This window comes from Bombina bombina, chromosome 9 (genome assembly GCF_027579735.1).
Source record: "Bombina bombina isolate aBomBom1 chromosome 9, aBomBom1.pri, whole genome shotgun sequence".
NCBI classification, from domain to species: Eukaryota; Metazoa; Chordata; class Amphibia; order Anura; family Bombinatoridae; genus Bombina; species Bombina bombina.
This window is the reverse complement of record NC_069507.1, coordinates 281413556-281439113: the sequence shown is the minus strand read 5'-3', so window position 1 is coordinate 281439113 and position 25558 is coordinate 281413556. Positions and strand designations below refer to the sequence as shown.

At 43.7% G+C, this 25558-nt stretch overlaps 1 protein-coding gene across 1 annotated transcript in view; it reads left to right on the top strand.

Moving 5' to 3' along the window:
* The window catches only part of ING4 (inhibitor of growth family member 4), an 86854-nt gene that overhangs the window by 14999 nt on the left and 46297 nt on the right, over window positions 1-25558 (top strand). Inside the window, exons 2-5 of the mRNA XM_053693065.1 lie at window positions 11311-11382; window positions 14665-14831; window positions 23868-23982; window positions 24482-24590. Of these exons, the coding sequence (XP_053549040.1) occupies window positions 11311-11382; window positions 14665-14831; window positions 23868-23982; window positions 24482-24590 (463 nt within the window). The remainder of the gene's footprint in view (window positions 1-11310; window positions 11383-14664; window positions 14832-23867; window positions 23983-24481; window positions 24591-25558) is intronic.

Below are 25558 nucleotides of genomic sequence, written 5' to 3'. Positions count from 1 at the left end.
GTGTGTGTGTGACGTGCACTGAAGCTCATATGGTTGTGACACACCGAGTCAGTACCAGCACAGCACTTATTTACTGTAGAGTCAGAAGTATAATTAGTTTCCTGTGTGTGAGTGACATGCACTGAAGCTCATATGGTTGTGACACACCGAGTCAGTACCAGCACAGCACTTATTTACTGAAGAGTCAGAAGTATAATTAGTTTCCTGTGTGTGACATGCACTGAAGCTCATATGGTTGTGACACACCGAGTCAGTACCAGCACAGCACTTATTTACTGTAGAGTCAGAAGTATAATTAGTTTCCTGTGTGAGTGACGTGCACTGAAGCTCATATGGTTGTGACACACCGAGTCAGTACCAGCACAGCACTTATTTACTGAAGAGTCAGAAGTATAATTAGTTTCCTGTGTGTGTGAGTGACATGCACTGAAGCTCATATGGTTGTGACACACCGAGTCAGTACCAGCACAGCACTTATTTACTGAAGAGTCAGAAGTATAATTAGTTTCCTGTGTGTGACATGCACTGAAGCTCATATGGTTGTGACACACCGAGTCAGTACCAGCACAGCACTTATTTACTGAAGAGTCAGAAGTATAATTAGTTTCCTGTGTGTGTGAGTGACATGCACTGAAGCTCATATGGTTGTGACACACCGAGTCAGTACCAGCACAGCACTTATTTACTGTAGAGTCAGAAGTATAATTAGTTTCCTTTGTGTGTGAGTGACGTGCACTGAAGCTCATATGGTTGTGACACACCGAGTCAGTACCAGCACAGCACTTATTTACTGAAGAGTCAGAAGTATAATTAGTTTCCTGTGTGTGTGTGACATGCACTGAAGCTCATATGGTTGTGACACACCGAGTCAGTACCAGCACAGCACTTATTTACTGAAGAGTCAGAAGTATAATTAGTTTCCTGTGTGTGTGACGTGCACTGAAGCTCATATGGTTGTGACACACCGAGTCAGTACCAGCACAGCACTTATTTACTGAAGAGTCAGAAGTATAATTAGTTTCCTGTGTGTGAGTGACATGCACTGAAGCTCATATGGTTGTGACACACCGAGTCAGTACCAGCACAGCACTTATTTACTGAAGAGTCAGAAGTATTAGTTTCCTGTGTGTGTGAGTGACATGCACTGAAGCTCATATGGTTGTGACACACCGAGTCAGTACCAGCACAGCACTTATTTACTGAAGAGTCAGAAGTATTAGTTTCCTGTGTGTGTGAGTGACATGCACTGAAGCTCATATGGTTGTGACACACCGAGTCAGTACCAGCACAGCACTTATATACTGAAGAGTCAGAAGTATAATTAGTTTCCTGTGTGAGTGACGTGCACTGAAGCTCATATGGTTGTGACACACCGAGTCAGTACCAGCACAGCACTTATTTACTGAAGAGTCAGAAGTATTAGTTTCCTGTGTGTGTGTGTGACATGCACTGAAGCTCATATGGTTGTGACACACCGAGTCAGTACCAGCACAGCACTTATTTACTGAAGAGTCAGAAGTATAATTAGTTTCCTGTGTGAGTGACGTGCACTGAAGCTCATATGGTTGTGACACACCGAGTCAGTACCAGCACAGCACTTATTTACTGAAGAGTCAGAAGTATAATTAGTTTCCTGTGTGAGTGACGTGCACTGAAGCTCATATGGTTGTGACACACCGAGTCAGTACCAGCACAGCACTTATTTACTGAAGAGTCAGAAGTATAATTAGTTTCCTGTGTGAGTGACGTGCACTGAAGCTCATATGGTTGTGACACACCGAGTCAGTACCAGCACAGCACTTATTTACTGAAGAGTCAGAAGTATAATTCGTTTCCTGTCTGTGACATGCACTGAAGCTCATATGGTTGTGACACACCGAGTCAGTACCAGCACACACTTATTTACTGAAGCGTCAGAAGTATTAGTTTCCTGTGTGTGTGTGACATGCACTGAAGCTCATATGGTTGTGACACACCGAGTCAGTACCAGCACTGTACCAGTACTGTGTGTGTATATGTGTGTCCGTCTCTCTTCTCTTACTGTGTGTGTATATGTGTGTCAGTCTCTCTTCTCTTACTGTGTGTGTATATGTGTGTCAGTCTCTCTTCTCTTACTGTGTGTGTATATGTGTGTCAGTCTCTCTTCTCTTACTGTGTGTGTGTATATGTGTGTCAGTCTCCTCTTACTGTGTGTGTGTATGTGTGTCAGTCTCTCTTCTCTTACTGTGTGTGTATATGTGTGTCAGTCTCTCTTCTCTTACTGTGTATATGTGTGTCAGTCTCTCTTCTCTTACTGTGTGTGTATGTGTGTCAGTCTCTCTTCTCTTACTGTGTGTGTATATGTGTGTCAGTCTCTCTTCTCTTACTGTGTGTGTATATGTGTGTCAGTCTCTCTTCTCTTACTGTGTGTGTATATGTGTGTCAGTCTCTCTTCTCTTACTGTGTGTGTATATGTGTGTCAGTCTCTCTTCTCTTACCGTGTGTGTATATGTGTGTCAGTCTCTCTTCTCTTACCGTGTGTGTATGTGTGTCAGTCTCTCTTCTCTTACTGTGTGTGTGTGTGTGTCAGTCTCTCTTCTCTTACTGTGTGTGTATATGTGTGTCAGTCTCTCTTCTCTTACTGTGTGTGTATATGTGTGTCAGTCTCTCTTCTCTTACTGTGTGTGTATATGTGTGTCAGTCTCTCTTCTCTTACTGTGTGTGTATATGTGTGTCAGTCTCTCTTCTCTTACTGTGTGTGTATATGTGTCAGTCTCTCTTCTCTTACTGTGTGTGTATGTGTCAGACTGTCAGTTCTCTCCTCTTCCTGTGTGTGTGTGTGACGTGCACTGAAGCTCATATGCTTGTGACACACTGAGTCAGTACCAGCACAGCACTTATTTACTGTAGAGTCAGAAGTATAATTAGTTTCCTGTGTGAGTGACGTGCACTGAAGCTCATATGGTTGTGACACATCGAGTCAGTACCAGCACAGCACTTATTTACTGTAGAGTCAGAAGTATAATTAGTTTCCTGTGTGAGTGACGTGCACTGAAGCTCATATGGTTGTGACACATCGAGTCAGTACCAGCACAGCACTTATTTACTGTAGAGTCAGAAGTATAATTAGTTTCCTGTGTGTGTGAGTGACGTGCACTGAAGCTCATATGGTTGTTACACACCGAGTCAGTACCAGCACACACTTATTTACTGAAGCGTCAGAAGTATAATTAGTTTCCTGTGTGTGTGAGTGACGTGCACTGAAGCTCATATGGTTGTGACACACCGAGTCAGTACCAGCACACACTTATTTACTGAAGCGTCAGAAGTATAATTAGTTTCCTGTGTGTGTGTGACGTGCACTGAAGCTCATATGGTTGTGACACACCGAGTCAGTACCAGCACAGCACTTATTTACTGAAGCGTCAGAAGTATAATTAGTTTCCTGTGTGTGTGTGACGTGCACTGAAGCTCATATGGTTGTGACACACCGAGTCAGTACCAGCACAGCACTTATTTACTGAAGCGTCAGAAGTATAATTAGTTTCCTGTGTGAGTGACGTGCACTGAAGCTCATATGGTTGTGACACACCGAGTCAGTACCAGCACAGCACTTATTTACTGTAGAGTCAGAAGTATAATTAGTTTCCTGTGTGTGACATGCACTGAAGCTCATATGGTTGTGACACACCGAGTCAGTACCAGCACAGCACTTATTTACTGAAGAGTCAGAAGTATAATTAGTTTCCTGTGTGAGTGACGTGCACTGAAGCTCATATGGTTGTTACACACCGAGTCAGTACCAGCACAGCACTTATTTACTGAAGAGTCAGAAGTATAATTAGTTTCCTGTGTGTGACATGCACTGAAGCTCATATGGTTGTGACACACCGAGTCAGTACCAGCACAGCACTTATTTACTGAAGTCAGAAGTATAATTAGTTTCCTGTGTGTGTGTGACGTGCACTGAAGCTCATATGGTTGTGACACACCGAGTCAGTACCAGCACAGCACTTATTTACTGAAGAGTCAGAAGTATAATTAGTTTCCTGTGTGTGACATGCACTGAAGCTCATATGGTTGTGACACACCGAGTCAGTACCAGCACAGCACTTATTTACTGTAGAGTCAGAAGTATAATTAGTTTCCTGTGTGTGAGTGACATGCACTGAAGCTCATATGGTTGTGACACACCGAGTCAGTACCAGCACAGCACTTATTTACTGAAGAGTCAGAAGTATAATTAGTTTCCTGTGTGTGACATGCACTGAAGCTCATATGGTTGTGACACACAGAGTCAGTACCAGCACAGCACTTATTTACTGTAGAGTCAGAAGTATAATTAGTTTCCTGTGTGAGTGATGTGCACTGAAGCTCATATGGTTGTGACACACCGAGTCAGTACCAGCACACTCTTATTTACTGAAGAGTCAGAAGTATAATTAGTTTCCTGTGTGTGTGTGACATGCACTGAAGCTCATATGGTTGTGACACACCGAGTCAGTACCAGCACAGCACTTATTTACTGAAGAGTCAGAAGTATTAGTTTCCTGTGTGTGTGAGTGACATGCACTGAAGCTCATATGGTTGTGACACACCGAGTCAGTACCAGCACAGCACTTATTTACTGAAGAGTCAGAAGTATAATTAGTTTCCTGTGTGTGTGTGACATGCACTGAAGCTCATATGGTTGTGACACACCGAGTCAGTACCAGCACAGCACTTATTTACTGAAGAGTCAGAAGTATAATTATTTTGCTGTGTGAGTGACGTGCACTGAAGCTCATATGGTTGTGACACACCGAGTCAGTACCAGCACAGCACTTATTTACTGAAGAGTCAGAAGTATAATTAGTTTCCTGTGTGTGTGTGACATGCACTGAAGCTCATATGGTTGTGACACACCGAGTCAGTACCAGCACAGCACTTATTTACTGAAGAGTCAGAAGTATAATTAGTTTCCTGTGTGTGTGACGTGCACTGAAGCTCATATGGTTGTGACACACCGAGTCAGTACCAGCACAGCACTTATTTACTGAAGCGTCAGAAGTATAATTAGTTTCCTGTGTGTGTGTGACATGCACTGAAGCTCATATGGTTGTGACACACCGAGTCAGTACCAGCACAGCACTTATTTACTGAAGAGTCAGAAGTATAATTAGTTTCCTGTGTGTGACATGCACTGAAGCTCATATGGTTGTGACACACCGAGTCAGTACCAGCACAGCACTTATTTACTGAAGAGTCAGAAGTATAATTATTTTGCTGTGTGAGTGACGTGCACTGAAGCTCATATGGTTGTGACACACTGAGTCAGTACCAGGACACACTTATTTACTGAAGCGTCAGAAGTATTAGTTTCCTGTGTGTGTGTGACATGCAATGAAGCTCATATGGTTGTGACACACCGAGTCAGTACCAGCACAGCACTTATTTACTGTAGAGTCAGAAGTATAATTAGTTTCCTGTGTGAGTGACATGCACTGAAGCTCATATGGTTGTGACACACCGAGTCAGTACCAGCACAGCACTTATTTACTGAAGAGTCAGAAGTATAATTAGTTTCCTGTGTGTGACATGCACTGAAGCTCATATGGTTGTGACACACCGAGTCAGTACCAGCACAGCACTTATTTACTGAAGAGTCAGAAGTAAAATTAGTTTCCTGTGTGTGTGACATGCACTGAAGCTCATATGGTTGTGACACACCGAGTCAGTACCAGCACAGATAAGCACTTATTTACTGAAGAGTCAGAAGTATAATTAGTTTCCTGTGTGTGTGTGACATGCACTGAAGCTCATATGGTTGTGACACACCGAGTCAGTACCAGTACTGTGTGTGTATATGTGTGTCAGTCTCTCTTCTCTTACTGTGTGTGTATATGTGTGTCAGTCTCTCTTCTCTTACTGTGTGTGTGTATATGTGTGTCAGTCTCCTCTTACTGTGTGTGTATATGTGTGTCAGTCTCTCTTCTCTTACTGTGTGTGTATGTGTCAGTCTCTCTTCTCTTACTGTGTGTGTATATGTGTGTCAGTCTCTCTTCTCTTACTGTGTGTGTATATGTGTGTCAGTCTCTCTTCTCTTACTGTGTATATGTGTGTCAGTCTCTCTTCTCTTACTGTGTGTGTATGTGTGTCAGTCTCTCTTCTCTTACTGTGTGTGTATATGTGTGTCAGTCTCTCTTCTCTTACTGTGTGTGTATATGTGTCAGTCTCTCTTCTCTTACTGTGTGTGTATATGTGTGTCAGTCTCTCTTCTCTTACTGTGTGTGTATATGTGTGTCAGTCTCTCTTCTCTTACTGTGTGTGTGTATGTGTGTCAGTCTCTCTTCTCTTACCGTGTGTGTATATGTGTGTCAGTCTCTCTTCTCTTACTGTGTGTGTGTGTGTGTCAGTCTCTCTTCTCTTACTGTGTGTGTGTATGTGTGTCAGTCTCTCTTCTCTTACTGTGTGTGTATATGTGTGTCAGTCTCTCTTCTCTTACTGTGTGTGTATATGTGTGTCAGTCTCTCTTCTCTTACTGTGTGTGTATATGTGTGTCAGTCTCTCTTCTCTTACTGTGTGTGTATATGTGTGTCAGTCTCTCTTCTCTTACCGTGTGTGTATATGTGTGTCAGTCTCTCTTCTCTTACCGTGTGTGTATATGTGTGTCAGTCTCTCTTCTCTTACTGTGTGTGTATATGTGTGTCAGTCTCTCTTCTCTTACTGTGTGTGTATATGTGTGTCAGTCTCTCTTCTCTTACTGTGTGTGTATTTGTGTGTCAGTCTCTCTTCTCTTACTGTGTGTGTATATGTGTGTCAGTCTCTCTTCTCTTACTGTGTGTGTATATGTGTGTCAGTCTCTCTTCTCTTACTGTGTGTGTATATGTGTGTCAGTCTCTCTCCTCTTACTGTGTGTGTATATGTGTCAGTCTCTCTTCTCTTACTGTGTGTGTATGTGTCAGACTGTCAGTTCTCTCCTCTTCCTGTGTGTGTGTGTGACGTGCACTGAAGCTCATATGCTTGTGACACACTGAGTCAGTACCAGCACAGCACTTATTTACTGTAGAGTCAGAAGTATAATTAGTTTCCTGTGTGAGTGACGTGCACTGAAGCTCATATGGTTGTGACACATCGAGTCAGTACCAGCACAGCACTTATTTACTGTAGAGTCAGAAGTATAATTAGTTTCCTGTGTGAGTGACGTGCACTGAAGCTCATATGGTTGTGACACATCGAGTCAGTACCAGCACAGCACTTATTTACTGTAGAGTCAGAAGTATAATTAGTTTCCTGTGTGTGTGAGTGACGTGCACTGAAGCTCATATGGTTGTTACACACCGAGTCAGTACCAGCACACACTTATTTACTGAAGCGTCAGAAGTATAATTAGTTTCCTGTGTGTGTGTGACGTGCACTGAAGCTCATATGGTTGTGACACACCGAGTCAGTACCAGCACAGCACTTATTTACTGAAGAGTCAGAAGTATAATTAGTTTCCTGTGTGAGTGACGTGCACTGAAGCTCATATGGTTGTTACACACCGAGTCAGTACCAGCACAGATAAGCACTTATTTACTGAAGAGTCAGAAGTATAATTAGTTTCCTGTGTGTGACATGCACTGAAGCTCATATGGTTGTGACACACCGAGTCAGTACCAGCACAGCACTTATTTACTGAAGTCAGAAGTATAATTAGTTTCCTGTGTGTGTGTGACGTGCACTGAAGCTCATATGGTTGTGACACACCGAGTCAGTACCAGCACAGCACTTATTTACTGAAGAGTCAGAAGTATAATTAGTTTCCTGTGTGTGACATACACTGAAGCTCATATGGTTGTGACACACCGAGTCAGTACCAGCACAGCACTTATTTACTGTAGAGTCAGAAGTATAATTAGTTTCCTGTGTGTGAGTGACATGCACTGAAGCTCATATGGTTGTGACACACCGAGTCAGTACCAGCACAGCACTTATTTACTGAAGAGTCAGAAGTATAATTAGTTTCCTGTGTGTGACATGCACTGAAGCTCATATGGTTGTGACACACCGAGTCAGTACCAGCACAGCACTTATTTACTGTAGAGTCAGAAGTATAATTAGTTTCCTGTGTGAGTGACGTGCACTGAAGCTCATATGGTTGTGACACACCGAGTCAGTACCAGCACAGCACTTATTTACTGAAGAGTCAGAAGTATAATTAGTTTCCTGTGTGTGTGTGTGACATGCACTGAAGCTCATATGGTTGTGACACACCGAGTCAGTACCAGCACAGCACTTATTTACTGAAGAGTCAGAAGTATAATTATTTTGCTGTGTGAGTGACGTGCACTGAAGCTCATATGGTTGTGACACACCGAGTCAGTACCAGCACAGCACTTATTTACTGAAGAGTCAGAAGTATAATTAGTTTCCTGTGTGTGTGTGACATGCACTGTAGCTCATATGGTTGTGACACACCGAGTCAGTACCAGCACAGCACTTATTTACTGAAGAGTCAGAAGTATAATTAGTTTCCTGTGTGTGTGACGTGCACTGAAGCTCATATGGTTGTGACACACCGAGTCAGTACCAGCACAGCACTTATTTACTGAAGCGTCAGAAGTATAATTAGTTTCCTGTGTGTGTGTGACATGCACTGAAGCTCATATGGTTGTGACACACCGAGTCAGTACCAGCACAGCACTTATTTACTGAAGCGTCAGAAGTATAATTAGTTTCCTGTGTGTGTGTGACATGCACTGAAGCTCATATGGTTGTGACACACCGAGTCAGTACCAGCACAGCACTTATTTACTGAAGAGTCAGAAGTATTAGTTTCCTGTGTGTGTGAGTGACATGCACTGAAGCTCATATGGTTGTGACACACCGAGTCAGTACCAGCACAGCACTTATTTACTGAAGAGTCAGAAGTATAATTCGTTTCCTGTCTGTGACATGCACTGAAGCTCATATGGTTGTGACACACCGAGTCAGTACCAGCACAGCACTTATTTACTGAAGAGTCAGAAGTATAATTATTTTGCTGTGTGAGTGACGTGCACTGAAGCTCATATGGTTGTGACACACTGAGTCAGTACCAGGACACACTTATTTACTGAAGCGTCAGAAGTATTAGTTTCCTGTGTGTGTGTGACATGCAATGAAGCTCATATGGTTGTGACACACCGAGTCAGTACCAGCACAGCACTTATTTACTGAAGAGTCAGAAGTATAATTAGTTTCCTGTGTGTGACATGCACTGAAGCTCATATGGTTGTGACACACCGAGTCAGTACCAGCACAGCACTTATTTACTGAAGAGTCAGAAGTAAAATTAGTTTCCTGTGTGTGTGACATGCACTGAAGCTCATATGGTTGTGACACACCGAGTCAGTACCAGCACAGATAAGCACTTATTTACTGAAGAGTCAGAAGTATAATTAGTTTCCTGTGTGTGACATGCACTGAAGCTCATATGGTTGTGACACACCGAGTCAGTACCAGCACAGCACTTATTTACTGAAGAGTCAGAAGTAAAATTAGTTTCCTGTGTGTGTGACATGCACTGAAGCTCATATGGTTGTGACACACCGAGTCAGTACCAGCACAGCACTTATTTACTGAAGAGTCAGAAGTATAATTAGTTTCCTGTGTGTGTGTGACATGCACTGAAGCTCATATGGTTGTGACACACCGAGTCAGTACCAGCACAGCACTTATTTACTGAAGAGTCAGAAGTAAAATTAGTTTCCTGTGTGTGTGACATGCACTGAAGCTCATATGGTTGTGACACACCGAGTCAGTACCAGCACAGCACTTATTTACTGAAGAGTCAGAAGTATAATTAGTTTCCTGTGTGTGTGTGTGTGACATGCACTGAAGCTCATATGGTTGTGACACACCGAGTCAGTACCAGCACAGCACTTATTTACTGAAGAGTCAGAAGTATAATTAGTTTCCTGTGTGTGAGTGACATGCACTGAAGCTCATATGGTTGTGACACACCGAGTCAGTACCAGCACAGCACTTATTTACTGAAGAGTCAGAAGTATAATTAGTTTCCTGTGTGAGTGACGTGCACTGAAGCTCATATGGTTGTGACACACCGAGTCAGTACCAGCACAGCACTTATTTACTGAAGAGTCAGAAGTATAATTAGTTTCCTGTGTGTGAGTGACATGCACTGAAGCTCATATGGTTGTTACACACCGAGTCAGTACCAGCACAGCACTTATTTACTGAAGCGTCAGAAGTATAATTAGTTTCCTGTGAGTGTGACATGCACTGAAGCTCATATGGTTGTGACACACCGAGTCAGTACCAGCACAGCACTTATTTACTGAAGAGTCAGATGTATAATTAGTTTCCTGTGTGTGTGTGTGACATGCACTGAAGCTCATATGGTTGTTACACACCGAGTCAGTACCAGCACAGCACTTATTTACTGAAGAGTCAGAAGTATAATTAGTTTCCTGTGTGTGTGACATGCACTGAAGCTCATATGGTTGTGACACATCGAGTCAGTACCAGCACAGCACTTATTTACTGAAGAGTCAGAAGTATAATTAGTTTCCTGTGTGAGTGACGTGCACTGAAGCTCATATGGTTGTTACACACCGAGTCAGTACCAGCACAGATAAGCACTTATTTACTGAAGAGTCAGAAGTATAATTAGTTTCCTGTGTGTGTGAGTGACGTGCACTGAAGCTCATATGGTTGTGACACACCGAGTCAGTACCAGCACAGCACTTATTTACTGAAGAGTCAGAAGTATAATTAGTTTCCTGTGTGTGTGTGACATGCACTGAAGCTCATATGGTTGTGACACACCGAGTCAGTACCAGCACAGCACTTATTTACTGAAGAGTCAGAAGTATAATTAGTTTCCTGTGTGTGTGAGGGACATGCACTGAAGCTCATATGGTTGTTACACACCGAGTCAGTACCAGCACAGCACTTATTTACTGAAGAGTCAGAAGTATAATTAGTTTCCTGTGAGTGTGAGGGACATGCACTGAAGCTCATATGGTTGTTACACACCGAGTCAGTACCAGCACAGCACTTATTTACTGAAGAGTCAGAAGTATAATTAGTTTCCTGTGAGCATATGCTCTGCCACTAACCAATGATGCAGACCGGCTCCATAAGCCCTAGCAGTCAGAAATCCTTTTCTTTCCTTTTCTTCATTTTTATTTTTTATTATATGTTTTAGTCTGACAGATATTATGTAGCTTAGTAGGAAATGAAATTCCCCATAATGATTGTGGGAGACTGTGTGCAATATAGTAAGCTCCATATGTACTATTCCAATCAATTTGCCTCCAGATATAAGCATTTAGCCAGGAGATCTTACTAAGTGCTTCCCCTCAGGTATAGAAAATTTGCCATTTGAACTGCAACGAAACTTTCAGTTGATGAGGGACCTTGACCAGAGAACAGAGGGTGAGTCAATTCTGAAGGAAGTGGGCTACACCTGCATGGGAGTGGGAGACTGTGCACGCACGCACTGGGGGGGAAGGGGGGACTGTGCCTGCAGGCACAGGGGGGACTGTACTTGCATGCACTGGGGTTGGGAGGGGGACACTGTACCTGGAGGCACTGGGGGGAAGGTGTAGACTGTACGTGCACGCACTGGGGGAGGCGAGGACTGTACTTGCGTGCGCTGGGGGAGGCGAGGCCTGTACTTGCATGCGCTGGGGGAGGCGAGGCCTGTACTTGCATGCACTGGGGGTGGGAGGGGGACACTGTACCTGGAGGCACTGGGGGGGAGGTGTAGACTGTACGTGCACGCACTGGGGGAGGCGGGGACTGTACTTGCATGCACTGGTGGGAGGCAGAGACTGTACTTGCATGCCCTGGGGGGGGGATACTGTACCTGCACGCACTAGGGGTGGGGGGACACTGTACCTACACGCAGATGAAGGCATTGCTTGTGCCCCGTTTCCTTCTCCGCCCTCACCCCGTCTCCTCCTCCACCCCTCAACCTGGTCTCCTCCCTTTTCTTTTTTATGGCACGATGAGTCCATGGATCATCTTAATTACTAATGGGATATTCACCTCCTGGTCAGCAGGAAGCGGCAAAGAGCACCACAGCAGAGCTGTTAAATAGCTCCTCCCTTCCCTCCAACCCCAGTCATTCTCTTTGCCTGCGTTAGTGCTAGGAAGAGGTAAAGTGAGGTGTTAGATTAGATTCTTCAATCAAGAGTTTATTATTTTTAAAGTGGTACAAGATTGTGCTGCTTTGTCCTAGGGTGTAGCCGTAGTCAATATCAGTCTCTTCAGTAGAGCCTTGGTGGCTTTAGAGCAATGGGAACTTGTGGGACATAATTCTCACTGCTCCTCCCATATTATTGCTGCCCTAACCCTGAAAACCTGAGGAATTTATAGTCAGGAATTTCTTTTTCTTCACAGGTCCATGTGGGGGATAGGACCCCTCAAACCTGGTGAACTGCCTTTGCTGTCGGGCAGACATATATGAGGTAAGTGCTTGATTTTTTTCCTGGGACTTAAGGGAAAAGGAGCACTATTACTTTCAGTACAATACATAAGGGCTTATCGTTGCAGGGCAAACGTAGGCACTTTGGGACAAGTAAGACTCTGAGTCTGAAACCAGTCAGCGTGTACAGGCACTGGGGCTGGGAGACAAGCTTTTGTATGGTGGTTTAGGTACTATGGTGGTATTTTTTACTCTTTATTGCGCCCTTGAAGGATACTGTTAAGCCACTCCCACGATGGGCGTATCTTCCGTTTTGCGCGCTCTTTCTACTGCGCCTCTATCTGGAAGTCGGTCTACACCGGATGCACTCCGGATAGTTCCTCTACCTAGAAGCGCATGTTTTTCAACAGGAGCAATCGTTTCTAGGTCAGGAGGGTTGCTGCATCGTTTCTATATCGAGGGCAACGGATCTTTGCCCCAGAGAGAGAGAGGATCTGGTCTTGCAGTCAGGTAGGCACCTCAGCAGAGCTGCTGAGGTGTAGGGGTGTATTTTTTATTTGTATATGCTGCTTTAAACTCGTTTTTTTTTTTTTTAGCACATGCAGTAAAAAAGTTTCACTTTAAAATTTAAAGAGACAGTAATGTTTTTTTCATTCAAACTTTTTTTGCCAAAATTAAATTTTTTATTGCATTTTTATATCATTGTGATTCAGTATGGACATAGGAGCCTTGCAAAGTGTTACTTGCTCCATGTGTTTGGATGCAAATGTGGAACCACCAATCCCTTTCTGTCCCTCATGTATTGAGAGGGCTTTAAGTTATAGGGAAAATATTTTTCCTGAGCAAAAGTCTTCAAGAGCGGATGCTTCCCAAGAGTCTGATGAGATTCAGGGTATGCCGCAGCTTTCTCCCAAAGCGTCCCAAATTTTAGCGCCCGCTCAAACAGTGCCCTGTACTTTTGCTCTAGCGCCCGCTGGAGTTACATTGAAAGACATAGCTGATCTCATGTCTTCCACAATTTCTGATGCATTGTCTGCTTTCCCTATGCTTCAGGGCAAACGTAAGAGGAAAGCCAGACATGCAGTAAGTGAGGTTTCAGATGCAATTAGTGCAATCTCGGACGTACCCTCCCAAGGACCTGAAGAGGAGGGTAATGAGGTTTCATCTGAAGGCGAAATTTCAGACTCAGAAAGTTCATTGCCTCTGACGGACTCGGAGGTTGTAACTTTTAGGTTTAAACTAGAACACCTCCCCCTGTTACTCAGGGAGGTTTTGGTTACTTTGGACGACTGTGACTCCACGGTTGTGGTTGTCCTTGCAAAAGCCAGTAAATTAGATAAATATTTAGAAGTTCCTTCTTACTCAGACGTATTTCCGGTTCCCAAGCGAGCTGCAGAGATCGTTGCTAAGGAGTGGGAGAGATCAGGCATTCTCTTTTCTCCCTCCCCTATTTTTAAGAAGATGTTTCCCATAGATGATTCTTTCAAGGAGGCTTTGCAAACAGTTCCTAAGGTGGAAGGAGCTGTTTCCACCCTAGCCAAGAGAACTACTATTCCCATAGAGGATAGTTGTGCTTTCAAAGATCCTATGGACAAAAAGAGGCTTTGCTTAAAAAGCTTTATGTTCACCAGGGGCTGCTATTGCAGCCTGCTGCATGCATTACTACCGTCACTAGTGCGGCAGCATATTGGTTTGATGCTCTGTCTGAGTCTCTCAGGACTGAGACCTCCTAGGAGGAGATCCAAGACAGGATAAAGGCTCTGAAGCTAGCTAATGCTTTTATTACGGACACTTCACTTCAAATTATTAAACTGGGAGCTAAGAGCTCGGGTTTCTCAGTCCTAGCCCGCAGAGCCTTATGGTTAAAACCTTGGTCTGCGGATGTGTCATCTAAGTCTAAGCTTTTAGCGATTCCTTACAAGGGGAAGACCCTGTTTGGACCTGGCCTGTCGGAAATTATTTCTGATATCACGGGAGTTAAGGGTCATCTACTCCCTGAGGATAAGAGAAACAAACAAAAAGGACGTCAGAGTAATTTTCGTTCCTTTCGAAATTTCAAGGGAAATTCTCCCTCTTCCTCCTCTAAGCAGGAACAATCTAAGCCTACATGGAGACCCAACCAATCTTGGAACAAGGATAAACAATCCAAGAAGCCAGCTATTGAATCCAAAACAGCATGAAGGGCATGCCCCTGATCCGGGACCGAATCTGGTAGGGGGCAGACTTTCCTTCGTTCAGGCTTGGATTCGGGACGTTCAGTAACTTCTTCATCTCTCTACCTCCTCCAGACCTGAAGTGCCACATAGACCGTCTGTCATGTCAGTATATGAGCAGCGCCCGCTCACTGAGCTCTGAGGAGAAGCTGCTTCTTCTTAAACAAGTGCAGGAGGCCTATGGAAAATGCAAAGAGTACGGAGATGACAAGGTGCAGCTGGCAATGCAGACGTATGAGATGGTACGAACAATACCATAATAGCTTGTTTTATGGCCCCAGAACCAGCCTCTTTTTGCCCAGCACAGAGAACGTTCCTGCAGTATATCAGTCTTGTCCTGACTACAAAATCCAGTTCATCCCAAAGTAGCAGCCAATCCCTCTCCGAGCGAGAGACATGACCGGACATATGGCCTAGTGTGGTTACCGTCAGTGCCCCTCAAGACACATTGGCCAACAGGTCCACATCTAGTTTCCCACCATCACCGTAAGCAAGACTTCCCCAAGGGTCATAATTTGCAGGCACAAAAAGAGAGAAAAGAGCAAATTAGAGAAGACTGATGCCCATCAAGGTGCTGAAGCTTGGTTGAGTGTGAATAATGGGTAGTTAGTTGGGTAAGGGCCATTTACTTTCCTTTTCTGTTTTACTGGGGAGTTTCAGCCAATTGCTTGGTTTGGTGAGTGTGATCTTGATGTTGGATATACATCCTCTGCTGCATATGTTGTATTAACTCTGCTTTAGAATGTAGGTAATGTTACATATTAGTTACATAGATATATAGGGGGTTTATAGTGTAGTTCAGTCTCATATATTCCTAATACTATTGATGAACCAATAGGAGGCAAAAATCTCTCTTGCTCGCTTTCTTTCCCTTGATTTCTCTTGCTCGCTTTCTTTCCCTTGATTTCTCTTGCTCGCTTTCTTTCCCTTGATTTCTCTTGCTCGCTTTCTTTTCCTTGATTTCTCTTGCTCGGTTTCTTTCCCTTGCTTTCTCTTGCTCGCTTTCTCTCCCTTGCTTTCTCTTGCTCGCTTTCTCTCCCTTGCTTTCTCTTGCTCGCTTTCTCTCCCTTGCTTTCTCTTGCTCGCTTTCTTTTCCTTGCTTTCTTTTCCTTGCTTTCTCTTGCTCGCTTTCTTTCCCTTGCTTTCTCTTGCTCGCTTTCTCTCCCTTGCTTTCTCTTGCTCGCTTTCTCTCCCTTGCTTTCTCTTGCTCGCTTTCTCTCCCTTGCTTTCTCTTGCTCGCTTTCTCTCCCTTGCTTTTTCTTGCTCGCTTTCTTTTCCTTGCTTTCTCTTGCTCGCTTTCTTTCCCTTGCTTTCTCTTGCTCGCTTTCTCTCCCTTGCTTTCTCTTGCTCGCTTTCTTTTCCTTGCTTTCTCTTGCTCGCTTTCTTTCCCTTGGTTTCTCTTGCTCGCTTTCTCTCCCTTGCTTTCTCTTGATCGCTTTCTTTCCCTTGCTTTTTTTCTCTTGCTTTATGTCACTTGCTTTCTGTCACTTGCTTTCTCTTGCTCGCTTTTTTTTCCTTGCTTTCTCTTGCTCGCTTTCTTTCCCTTGCTTTCTCTTGCTCGCTTTCTTTCCCTTGCTTTCTCTTGCTCGCTTTCTTTCCCTTGCTTTCTCTTGCTCGCTTTCTTTCCCTTGCTTTCTCTTGCTCGCTTTCTTTTCCTTGCTTTCTCTTGCTCGCTTTCTTTCCCTTGCTTTCTCTCGCTCGCTTTCTTTCCCTTGCTTGCTTTCCCTTGCTCGCTTTCTTTCCCTTGCTTGCTTTCTCTTGCTCGCTTTCTTTCCCTTGCTTGCTTTCTCTTGCTCGCTTTCTTTCCCTTGCTCGCTTTCTTTCCCTTGCTTGCTTTCTTTCCCTTGCTTGCTTTCTCTTGCTCGCTTTCTTTCCCTTGCTTGCTTTCTCTTGCTCGCTTTCTTTCCCTTGCTTGCTTTCTCTTGCTCGCTTTCTTTCCCTTGCTCGCTTTCTCTTGCTCGCTTTCTTTCCCTTGCTTGCTTTCTCTTGCTCGCTTTCTTTCCCTTGCTTTCTCTTGCTCGCTTTCTTTCCCTTGCTTGCTTTCTCTTGCTCGCTTTCTTTCCCTTGCTCGATTTCTTTCCCTTGCTTGCTTTCTCTTGCTTTCTGTGAGTTATATAGTGTATAAAGCGCTGGACTTAAAACGCTTTTGCCTCCCTAAAAAACTGTCCTCCTCCTAGACAGAAAAATGTAAGAAATAAACAAAGAATTTATTAGGGGGGCGCTAAACAAGCTCAAAGCGTTAAAGATAGGGATATGAACAATCTTCTTTTAATATATAGGGTGAAAAGAATGGTGAATTTCTTTATATGAATATCTTTGGACTTGATTTTTCATAGAGATTTTTATTTAATATGGAAGTAGTATCCAATGTTATTGTTACACTCTTGTGCTTTTCTTTTAAAACATGAAGATAAATATTGGTTTAAATGTGTCAATATTTTTTGACCAATCCTAAACTTATGTATTGCAGTTTTGTTATATATTAAACCACTCCTGAGCTTCTAATATGGACAAAGGAATGCATACATCAGAAATTGCTTTTACTTATATAAAAACCCCTTGAATAAAAGGCATACAGTTTAATGTACCCAAGACTAAAGTATATGGAACCAATAAATAAAATATACTATACTTTAAATAAGATCAGTGGTCAGAAATACAATATGCAATGAATTGACTTTTAAGCAGGTATTTTCCGTATCTTACTGTAATAGGAAAATATATTTTCTGTGTATATTACAAACTCTCTTTGGAAAGATAATTTCTTTTTTTAAACAGAAACAATTGATGAAGCAGTGTATCGTTACTACCTTCTTTCAACTGTGATGGTGATAATATTGAGAGAAAACAATGTCTCTTGAAATGTTATACTTAGTAATATTGTTGCGATGCCCCCTTTTTTGACAAATGCAGTATTGATATGCTTGATAGTAAAGTCTCTCCTAATGCTTTTCTTTTGGACAATAAAGACTAGTAGTGGCCAACTACTTGTTAACTAAATTGCCTCTTCGGAGTTGCTACAGAGAGATATATATACAATGATGATAAAAACAGTACCTTTGGTAGACTTTTTTGTATTCCTGCCGTGCAGGTAGTCTTACTCTTTCTTTAGGTGGTTTCCTCCCAGGAACCAATGCTTGTTAGTCCGCTCTGACAGCCAGACGGTTACGATGTCCACCTTCAATATTTTCAAACTTGCGCAAGTTTCTTTTATCAGACCGGGCTCCTTCCCCTGCACTTAGTACAAAATGTACGCTAGGGGACCGGAATAATACAGTCTCTTGTTTTCAATTTCAGGTGTCTAATCCTGCCTCTGTTTGTAACTTACGGCAGTCTCCTCAGGATAGAGCTTCCCAGCTGCACTGCTCTCGCATGCAGCGTCAAACTACCTGTTCTTCCAAAAAACACACAGCTTCAACCGGTTTCACCCTAATTGCGGGCTTTCTCAAGATGCTGCGGGCTTTCTCTTGCTTTCTGTCACTTGCTTTCTCTTGCTCGCTTTCTGTCACTTGCTTTCTCTTGCTCAGTGTATGGGGTTAATCGGACTGATGGTTGCGGCAATGGACATCATCCCGTTTGCCCGTTTCCATTACAGGCCTCTGCAGTTAAGCATGCTCAGGCAATGGAACGGAGATTATGCAGACTTGTCTCCTCTAATAACTCTGGAGCAGGAGACAAGGGCCTCTCTTCAATGGTGGTTGTCTCTGGATCATCTCTCCCAGGGAACCTGCTTTCGCAGACCGTTTTGGGTGATTGTGACAACAGACGCCAGCCTTCTGGGGTGGGGAGCAGTCTGGGGCTCTCTCAAGGCTCAGGGAGTTTGGACTCAGACAGAGGCTGCTCTTCCTATAAACATTCTAGAGTTGAGGGCAATCTTCAATGCCCTTCTGGCCTGGCCCCAGTTAGCCTCACTCCGGTTTATCAGGTTCCAGTCGGACAACATAACTTCAGTGGCTTACATCAATCATCGAGGAACGAGGAGTTCCTTAGCGATGACAGAGGTAAACAAAATAATCAAGTGGGCAGAAGCCCACTCTTGTTACCTGTTGGCGATCCACATCCCAGGGGTGGACAATTGGGAGGCGTATTTTCTGTGCAGGCTGACTTTTCATCCGGGGGAGTGGGAACTCCATCAGTAAGTGTTCTCCAGCCTAACTCTCAAGTGGGGTCTGCCGGAATTAGATCTCATGGCATCGCGACAGAATGCGAAGCTCCCGAGATACGTGTCGAGATCCAGGGACCCCCAGGCGGAACTGATAGATGCTCTGGCGGCTCCTTGGACCTTCAATCTAGCATACCTGTTTCCTCCATTTGCTCTTCTTCCTCGAGTAATTGCTCGAATCAAACAGGAAAGGGCCTCAGTGATTTTCATAGCACCGGCCTGGCCTCGCAGGATTTGGTATGCAGATCTGATTGAGATGACATCTCTACCACCTTGGAGACTTCCGTTGAGGAAAGACCTTCTGATTCAGGGGCCCTTCCTTCACCCAAATCTAGTTTCTCTGAAGCTGACTGCTTGGAGATTGAACTCTTAATTTTATCAAGCGGGGGTTTTCTGATTCGGTCATAGAGACCATGATTCAGGCTCGTAAGCCTGTGACTAGAAGGATTTACCATAAGATTTGGCGTAAATACCTTTATTGGTGTGAATCCAAGGGCTATTCATGGAGTAGGGTTAGGATTCCTAGAATTTTGTCTTTTCTTCAAGAGGGTTTGGAGAAGGGTTTATCAACGAGTTCCCTAAAAGGTCAGATTTCGGCCTTATCTATTTTGTTACACAAATGTCTGGCGGATGTCCCAGATGTTCAATCTTTTTGTCAGGCCTTGGTCAGGATCAGGCCTGTGTTCAAACCAGTTACTCCTCCATGGAGTCTGTGAAATTACCCCTTTTCTAATATTGGGTCAGTGACTAAAATCAGTGTCAGGCTTTTTCTTATAATCCATTTACCTTATTAAAGGATAATACTTACACCAGTCTTATAAAAAAGGATACATTTATTAAATGACAAATCTATACATGAGTGGTGAGAGAAGCGTCTAACATTCAAGGCTCTCTTCCTCTATCTACACTATAGACTAATGCCTGTGGGTGGGTGCATGCAAAGAAAGATGAAGTCTGTCTCTATTACCTTTGGTGCTATTTTGTCCTTCCTTTTTCCTCTTTTTCAAGCTGCTTCTCAAAACATATTTATAGCCAAACAGCCACACCATGAAGACAGTCCAAGCCAATCAAATCCATTCATCTTCTTTTTTATAACAATTCATCTTTTGAGTTAACTGCCTGTAGATGTCGCTGTGGTCCAAGAAATTAGTTTTCCTAATGCCGTCTGACCTTTGTGACCCATCTCAGGACTGACCTTATCTGAGTCCCTTTGAAGATTTATGATGCCATTGTCCTGTGTCCTTTGAAGCTTTATGACATTTGATTTTCTGTCCTCAGGAAGGAGAGCTGGTCTCATCTGTCTTATCTACATTGGATGGTAGCCTTTTGATCCTTCTGTACATGTCTTGGGGAGTTGCTTGATATTATCTCTTGGAAACTAGTTTATTCAAAAGGGTTAAGCTTTCCTTACTATAGCAAAATGTGATTTTTCCAGTTATACAGTTATTACAGAGTCTTAATTTAGTTCTCAAAGTTCTCCAAGGAGCTCCGTTTGAGCCTATGCATTCCTTAGATATTAAGTTGTTATCTTGGAAAGTTTTATTTCTTGTGGCTATTTCTTCTGCTCGGAGAGTGTCAGAGCTCTCGGCATTGCAGTATGAGTCTCCTTATCTTATTTTCCATTCAGATAAGGTAGTTTTGCGTACTAAATTAGGATTTCTTCCTAAGGTTGTTTCTGACCGGAACATTAATCAGGAGATTGTTGTTCCTTCCTTGTGTCCTAATCCTTCTTCCCAGAAGGAAAGACTTCTGCACAATGTGGACGTGGTCCGTGCTTTAAAATTTTATTTACAGGCGACTAAGGACTTTTGTCAGTCGTCTTCTTTGTTTGTGGTTTTCTCAGGAAAACGTAAGGGACAGAAATCTACGGCTACTTCTCTTTCTTTTTGGCTGAAGAGTATCATACGTTTTGCATATGAGACTGCTGGACAGCAGCCTCCAGAGAGAGTTACGGCTCATTCCACGAGGGTTGTTGCTTCCTCATGGGCGTTCAAAAATGAAGCTTCTGTGGAACAGATTTGCAAGGCTGCAACTTGGTCCTCTCTTCACACTTTTTCAAAGTTCTACAAATTTGAAACTTTTGCCTCGGCTGAGGCCGCTTTTGGGAGAAAGGTTCTTCAAGCAGTGGTGCCTTCCGTTTAGGTTCCCTGTCTTGTCCCTCCCGTATAATCTGTGTACTCTAGCTTGGGTATTGAATCCCATTAGTAATTATGATGATCCGTGGACTCATCGTGTCATAAAAAAGAAAAGAAAATTTATGCTTACCTGATTTATTTCTTTTTTGACATTATGAGTCCACGGGCCGCCCTGTGTTTTTAGATAGGTTGTGGGTTATTGTAAACTTCAGACACCTCTGCACCTTGGCTTTTCCTTCCTCTTCCTAACTTCGGTTGAATGACTGGCGTGGGAAGGAGCATGATTAAGTGACAGTAGTCACGAAACGTCGCTCTTTCATTTGTCAATAAAGACACTTTTTAAGCAAGTTGTGCTGTGGACATTTTCGTATTGGGCGTGGGAGGGAGGGGAGGAGCTATTAAACAGCTCTGCTGTGGTGCTCTTTGCCTCCTCCTGCTGACCAGGAGGTGAATATCCCATTAGTAATTATGATGATCTGTGGACTCATCGTGTCAAGAAATAAATACATTTATCAGGTAAGCATACATTTTCTTTTCTCCCGTCTCCTCTTCCACTCAGTCTCCCTTTTTTTTTTTTTGGTTTCTCACTCCCCACCATCCTCATGTCATCCCCAGTCTCTTCTGCTTAATGTTTTCCTCCTTCCTCACACGATTATCTCCCTTTCAATAGTTACTTTCCCTGCTGTCACCCTCCTCACCACTTAGTCTCTACCATTGACAACGTGTCTTCTTTCCTCCGTTGTTCCATTACTTTATTTTAGCCCATCTGTTCTTCTTTTTTTCTTCTCAGCTGCTCTGTTTTTACCTTGCTCGTTCATACACCCCTCTCGTTCTCATCTTTCTATTGACTTTCCCTGCCTTTTGTCCCTCACTCTGTCACATCATTAATTCAGTAACTTCTTCATCTCTCTACCTCCTCCAGACCTGAAGTGCCACATAGACCGTCTGTCATGTCAGTATATGAGCAGCGCCCGCTCACTGAGCTCTGAGGAGAAGCTGCTTCTTCTTAAACAAGTGCAGGAGGCCTATGGAAAATGCAAAGAGTACGGAGATGACAAGGTGCAGCTGGCAATGCAGACGTATGAGATGGTACGAACAATACCATAATAGCTTGTTTTATGGCCCCAGAACCAGCCTCTCTTTGCCCAGCACAGAGAACGTTCCTGCAGTATATCAGTCTTGTCCTGACTACAAAATCCAGTCCATCCCAAAATAGCAGCCAATCCCTCTCCGAGCGAGAGACATGACCGGACGTATGTCCTAGTGTGGTTACCGTCAGTGCCCCTCAAGACACATTGGCCAACAGGTCCACATCTAGTTTCCCACCATCACCGTAAGCAAGACTTCCCCAAGGGTCATAATTTGCAGGCACAAAAAGAGAGAAAAGAGCAAATTAGAGAAGACCGATGCCCATCAAGGTGCTGAAGCTTGGTTGAGTGTGAATAATGGGTAGTTAGTTGGGTAAGGGCCATTTACTTTCCTTTTCTGTTTTACTGGGGAGTTTCAGCCAATTGCTTGGTTTGGTGAGTGTGATCTTGATGTTGGATATACATCCTCTGCTGCATATGTTGTATTAACTCTGCTTTAGAATGTAGGTGATGTTACATATTAGTTACATAGATATATAGGGGGTTTATAGTGTAGTTCAGTCTCATATATTCCTAATACTATTGATGAACCAATAGGAGGCAAAAATCTCTCTTGCTCGCTTTCTTTCCCTTGATTTCTCTTGCTCGCTTTCTTTCCCTTGATTTCTCTTGCTCGCTTTCTTTCCCTTGATTTCTCTTGCTCGCTTTCTTTCCCTTGATTTCTCTTGCTCGCTTTCTTTCCCTTGATTTCTCTTGCTCGCTTTCTTTCCCTTAATCTCTCTTGCTCGCTTTCTTTCCCTTGATCTCTCTTGCTCGCTTTCTTTCCCTTGATCTCTCTTGCTCGCTTTCTTTCCCTTGATTTCTCTTGCTCGCTTTCTTTCCCTTGATTTCTCTTGCTCGCTTTCTTTCCCTTGATTTCTCTTGCTCGTTCTTTCCCTTGATTTCTCTTGCTCGCTTTCTTTCCCTTGATTTCTCTTGCTCGCTTTCTTTCCCTTAATCTCTCTTGCTCGCTTTCTTTCCCTTTCTTTCTCTTGCTCGCTTTCTTTCCCTTGATTTCTCTTGCTCGTTCTTTCCCTTGCTCTCTTGCTCGCTTTCTTTCCCTTGCTTTCTCTTGCTCCCTTTCTTTCCCTTGCTCTCTCTTGCTCCCTTTCTTTCCCTTGCTCTCTCTTGCTCCCTTTCTTTCCCTTGCTCTCTCTTGCTCCCTTTCTTTCCCTTGCTCTCTCTTGCTCCCTTTCTTTCCCTTGCTCTCTCTTGCTCGCTTTCTTTCCCTTGCTCTCTCTTGCTCGCTTTCTTTCCCTTGATTTCTCTTGCTCGCTTTCTTTCCCTTGATTTCTCTTGCTCGCTTTCTTTCCCTTGATTTCTCTTGCTCGCTTTCTTTCCCTTGATTTCTCTTGCTCGCTTTCTTTCCCTTGATTTCTCTTGCTCGCTTTCTTTCCCTTGATTTCTCTTGCTCGCTTTCTTTCCCTTGATTTCTCTTGCTCCCTTGATTTCTCTTGCTCGCTTTCTTTCCCTTGCTTTCTCTTGCTCGCTTTCTTTCCCTTGCTTTCTCTTGCTCGCTTTCTTTCCCTTGCTTTCTCTTGCTCGCTTTCTTTCCCTTGCTCTCTCTTGCTCGCTTTCTTTCCCTTGCTCTCTCTTGCTCGCTTTCTTTCCCTTGCTTTCTCTTGCTCGCTTTCTGTCACTTGCTTTCTCTTGCTCGCTTTCTCCTTGCTTTCACTCTCATGCTCGCTCTCTCTTGCTCGCTTTCTTTCCCTTGCTTTCTCTCTTCTCCCATCTTTCTTCCCCTCAATATCCCTCTCTTTTTTACTTGTGCTTTATTCTTTTCTGCTTATTGTTTGGGGTAATTTGGTGGGGATCTTCCATTACTGTTACCCCCTTTTTGTTTTTTACTTTCAGGTAGATAAGCACATTCGGAGGTTGGATACAGACCTTGCCCGTTTTGAGGCTGATTTGAAGGAGAAACATATAGAGTCAAGTGACTACGACAGCTGCTCCAGTAAAGGCAAAAAAAGTGTGTAACCCATACAGCCACTATAAAAACCCTGGGTACGGGGCGCGTCCCACTGCTCACCCCGACAGCGACCTGACCCCAGGGCCTGTTCCACTGCTCACCCCGACAGCGACCTGACCCCAGGGCCTGTTCCACTGCTCACCCCGACAGCGACCTGACCCCAGGGCCTGTTCCACTGCTCACCCCGACAGCGACCTGACCCCAGGGCCTGTCCCACTGCTTTCGAACTGATAATTTGTGTTATCTCCGTCACTCCCAAACAATACTCAACCTGCAGAGCATCTATCGTTGTGCATGGGTTCACACTTGTTTATCACTGTGCTAACGCCTCCATAGTTATTACACTTCCTGCACTGATCTCTGTGCAAGGACCTGCCCCAGTCCAATACCCTTACTGTCCCCAATGAACCACTTGTGTTTTCTTACCCTCAGATCTGGTCCCTCACCCCTATTGTACCTGCCCCTACTTGGGATAACATTCTGATTATCCCCCCTGCAGAGGGCAGAGGTCAAAAGGAGAAGAAAGCGGCAAAGATCAGGTCAAAGGTCAAGAACGCTGAAGAAGAGGCAGCAAAGAATGGACAGAAGAAGATCAAACTCATTCAGACGTAAGTAAATAGGACGACACATTATTGTACTACTACCGTGTTTGCTATAGAGCCTCTTCTTTGTAATGCAGCGGTAGGATATAGAACTGCTTGTTTGGAATTCAGCGGTAGGGTATAGAACTGCTTGTTTAGAATGCAGCGGTAGGATATAGAACTGCTTGTTTAGAATGCAGCGGTAGGATATAGAACTGCTTGTTTAGAATGCAGCGGTAGGATATAGAACTGCTTGTTTAGAATGCAGCGGTAGGATATAGAACTGCTTGTTTAGAATGCAGCGGTAGGGTATAGAACTGCTTGTTTAGAATGCAGCGGTAGGATATAGAACTGCTTGTTTAGAATGCAGCGGTAGGATATAGAACTGCTTGTTTAGAATGCAGCGGTAGGATATAGAACTGCTTGTTTACAATGCAGCAGTAGGATATAGAACTACTTGTTTAGGATGCAGCGGTAGGATATAGAACTGCTTGTTTAGAATGCAGAAGTAGGATATAGAACTGCTTGTTTACAATGCAGCGGTAGGATATAGAACTACTTGTTTAGGATGCAGCGGTAGGATATAGAACTGCTTGTTTACAATGCAGCGGTAGGATATAGAACTGCTTCTTTGTAATGCAGCGGTAGGATATAGAACTGCTTCTTTGTAATGCAGCGGTAGGATATAGAACTGCTTGTTTGGAATTCAGCGGTAGGATATAGAACTGCTTGTTTAGGATGCAGCGGTAGGATATAGAACTGCTTGTTTAGGATGCAGCGGTAGGATATAGAACTGCTTGTTTAGAATTCAGCGGTAGGGTATAGAACTGCTTGTTTAGGATGCAGCGGTAGGATATAGAACTGCTTGTTTACAATGCAGCAGTAGGATATAGAACTACTTGTTTAGGATGCAGCGGTAGGATATAGAACTGCTTGTTTAGAATGCAGAAGTAGGATATAGAACTGCTTGTTTACAATGCAGCGGTAGGATATAG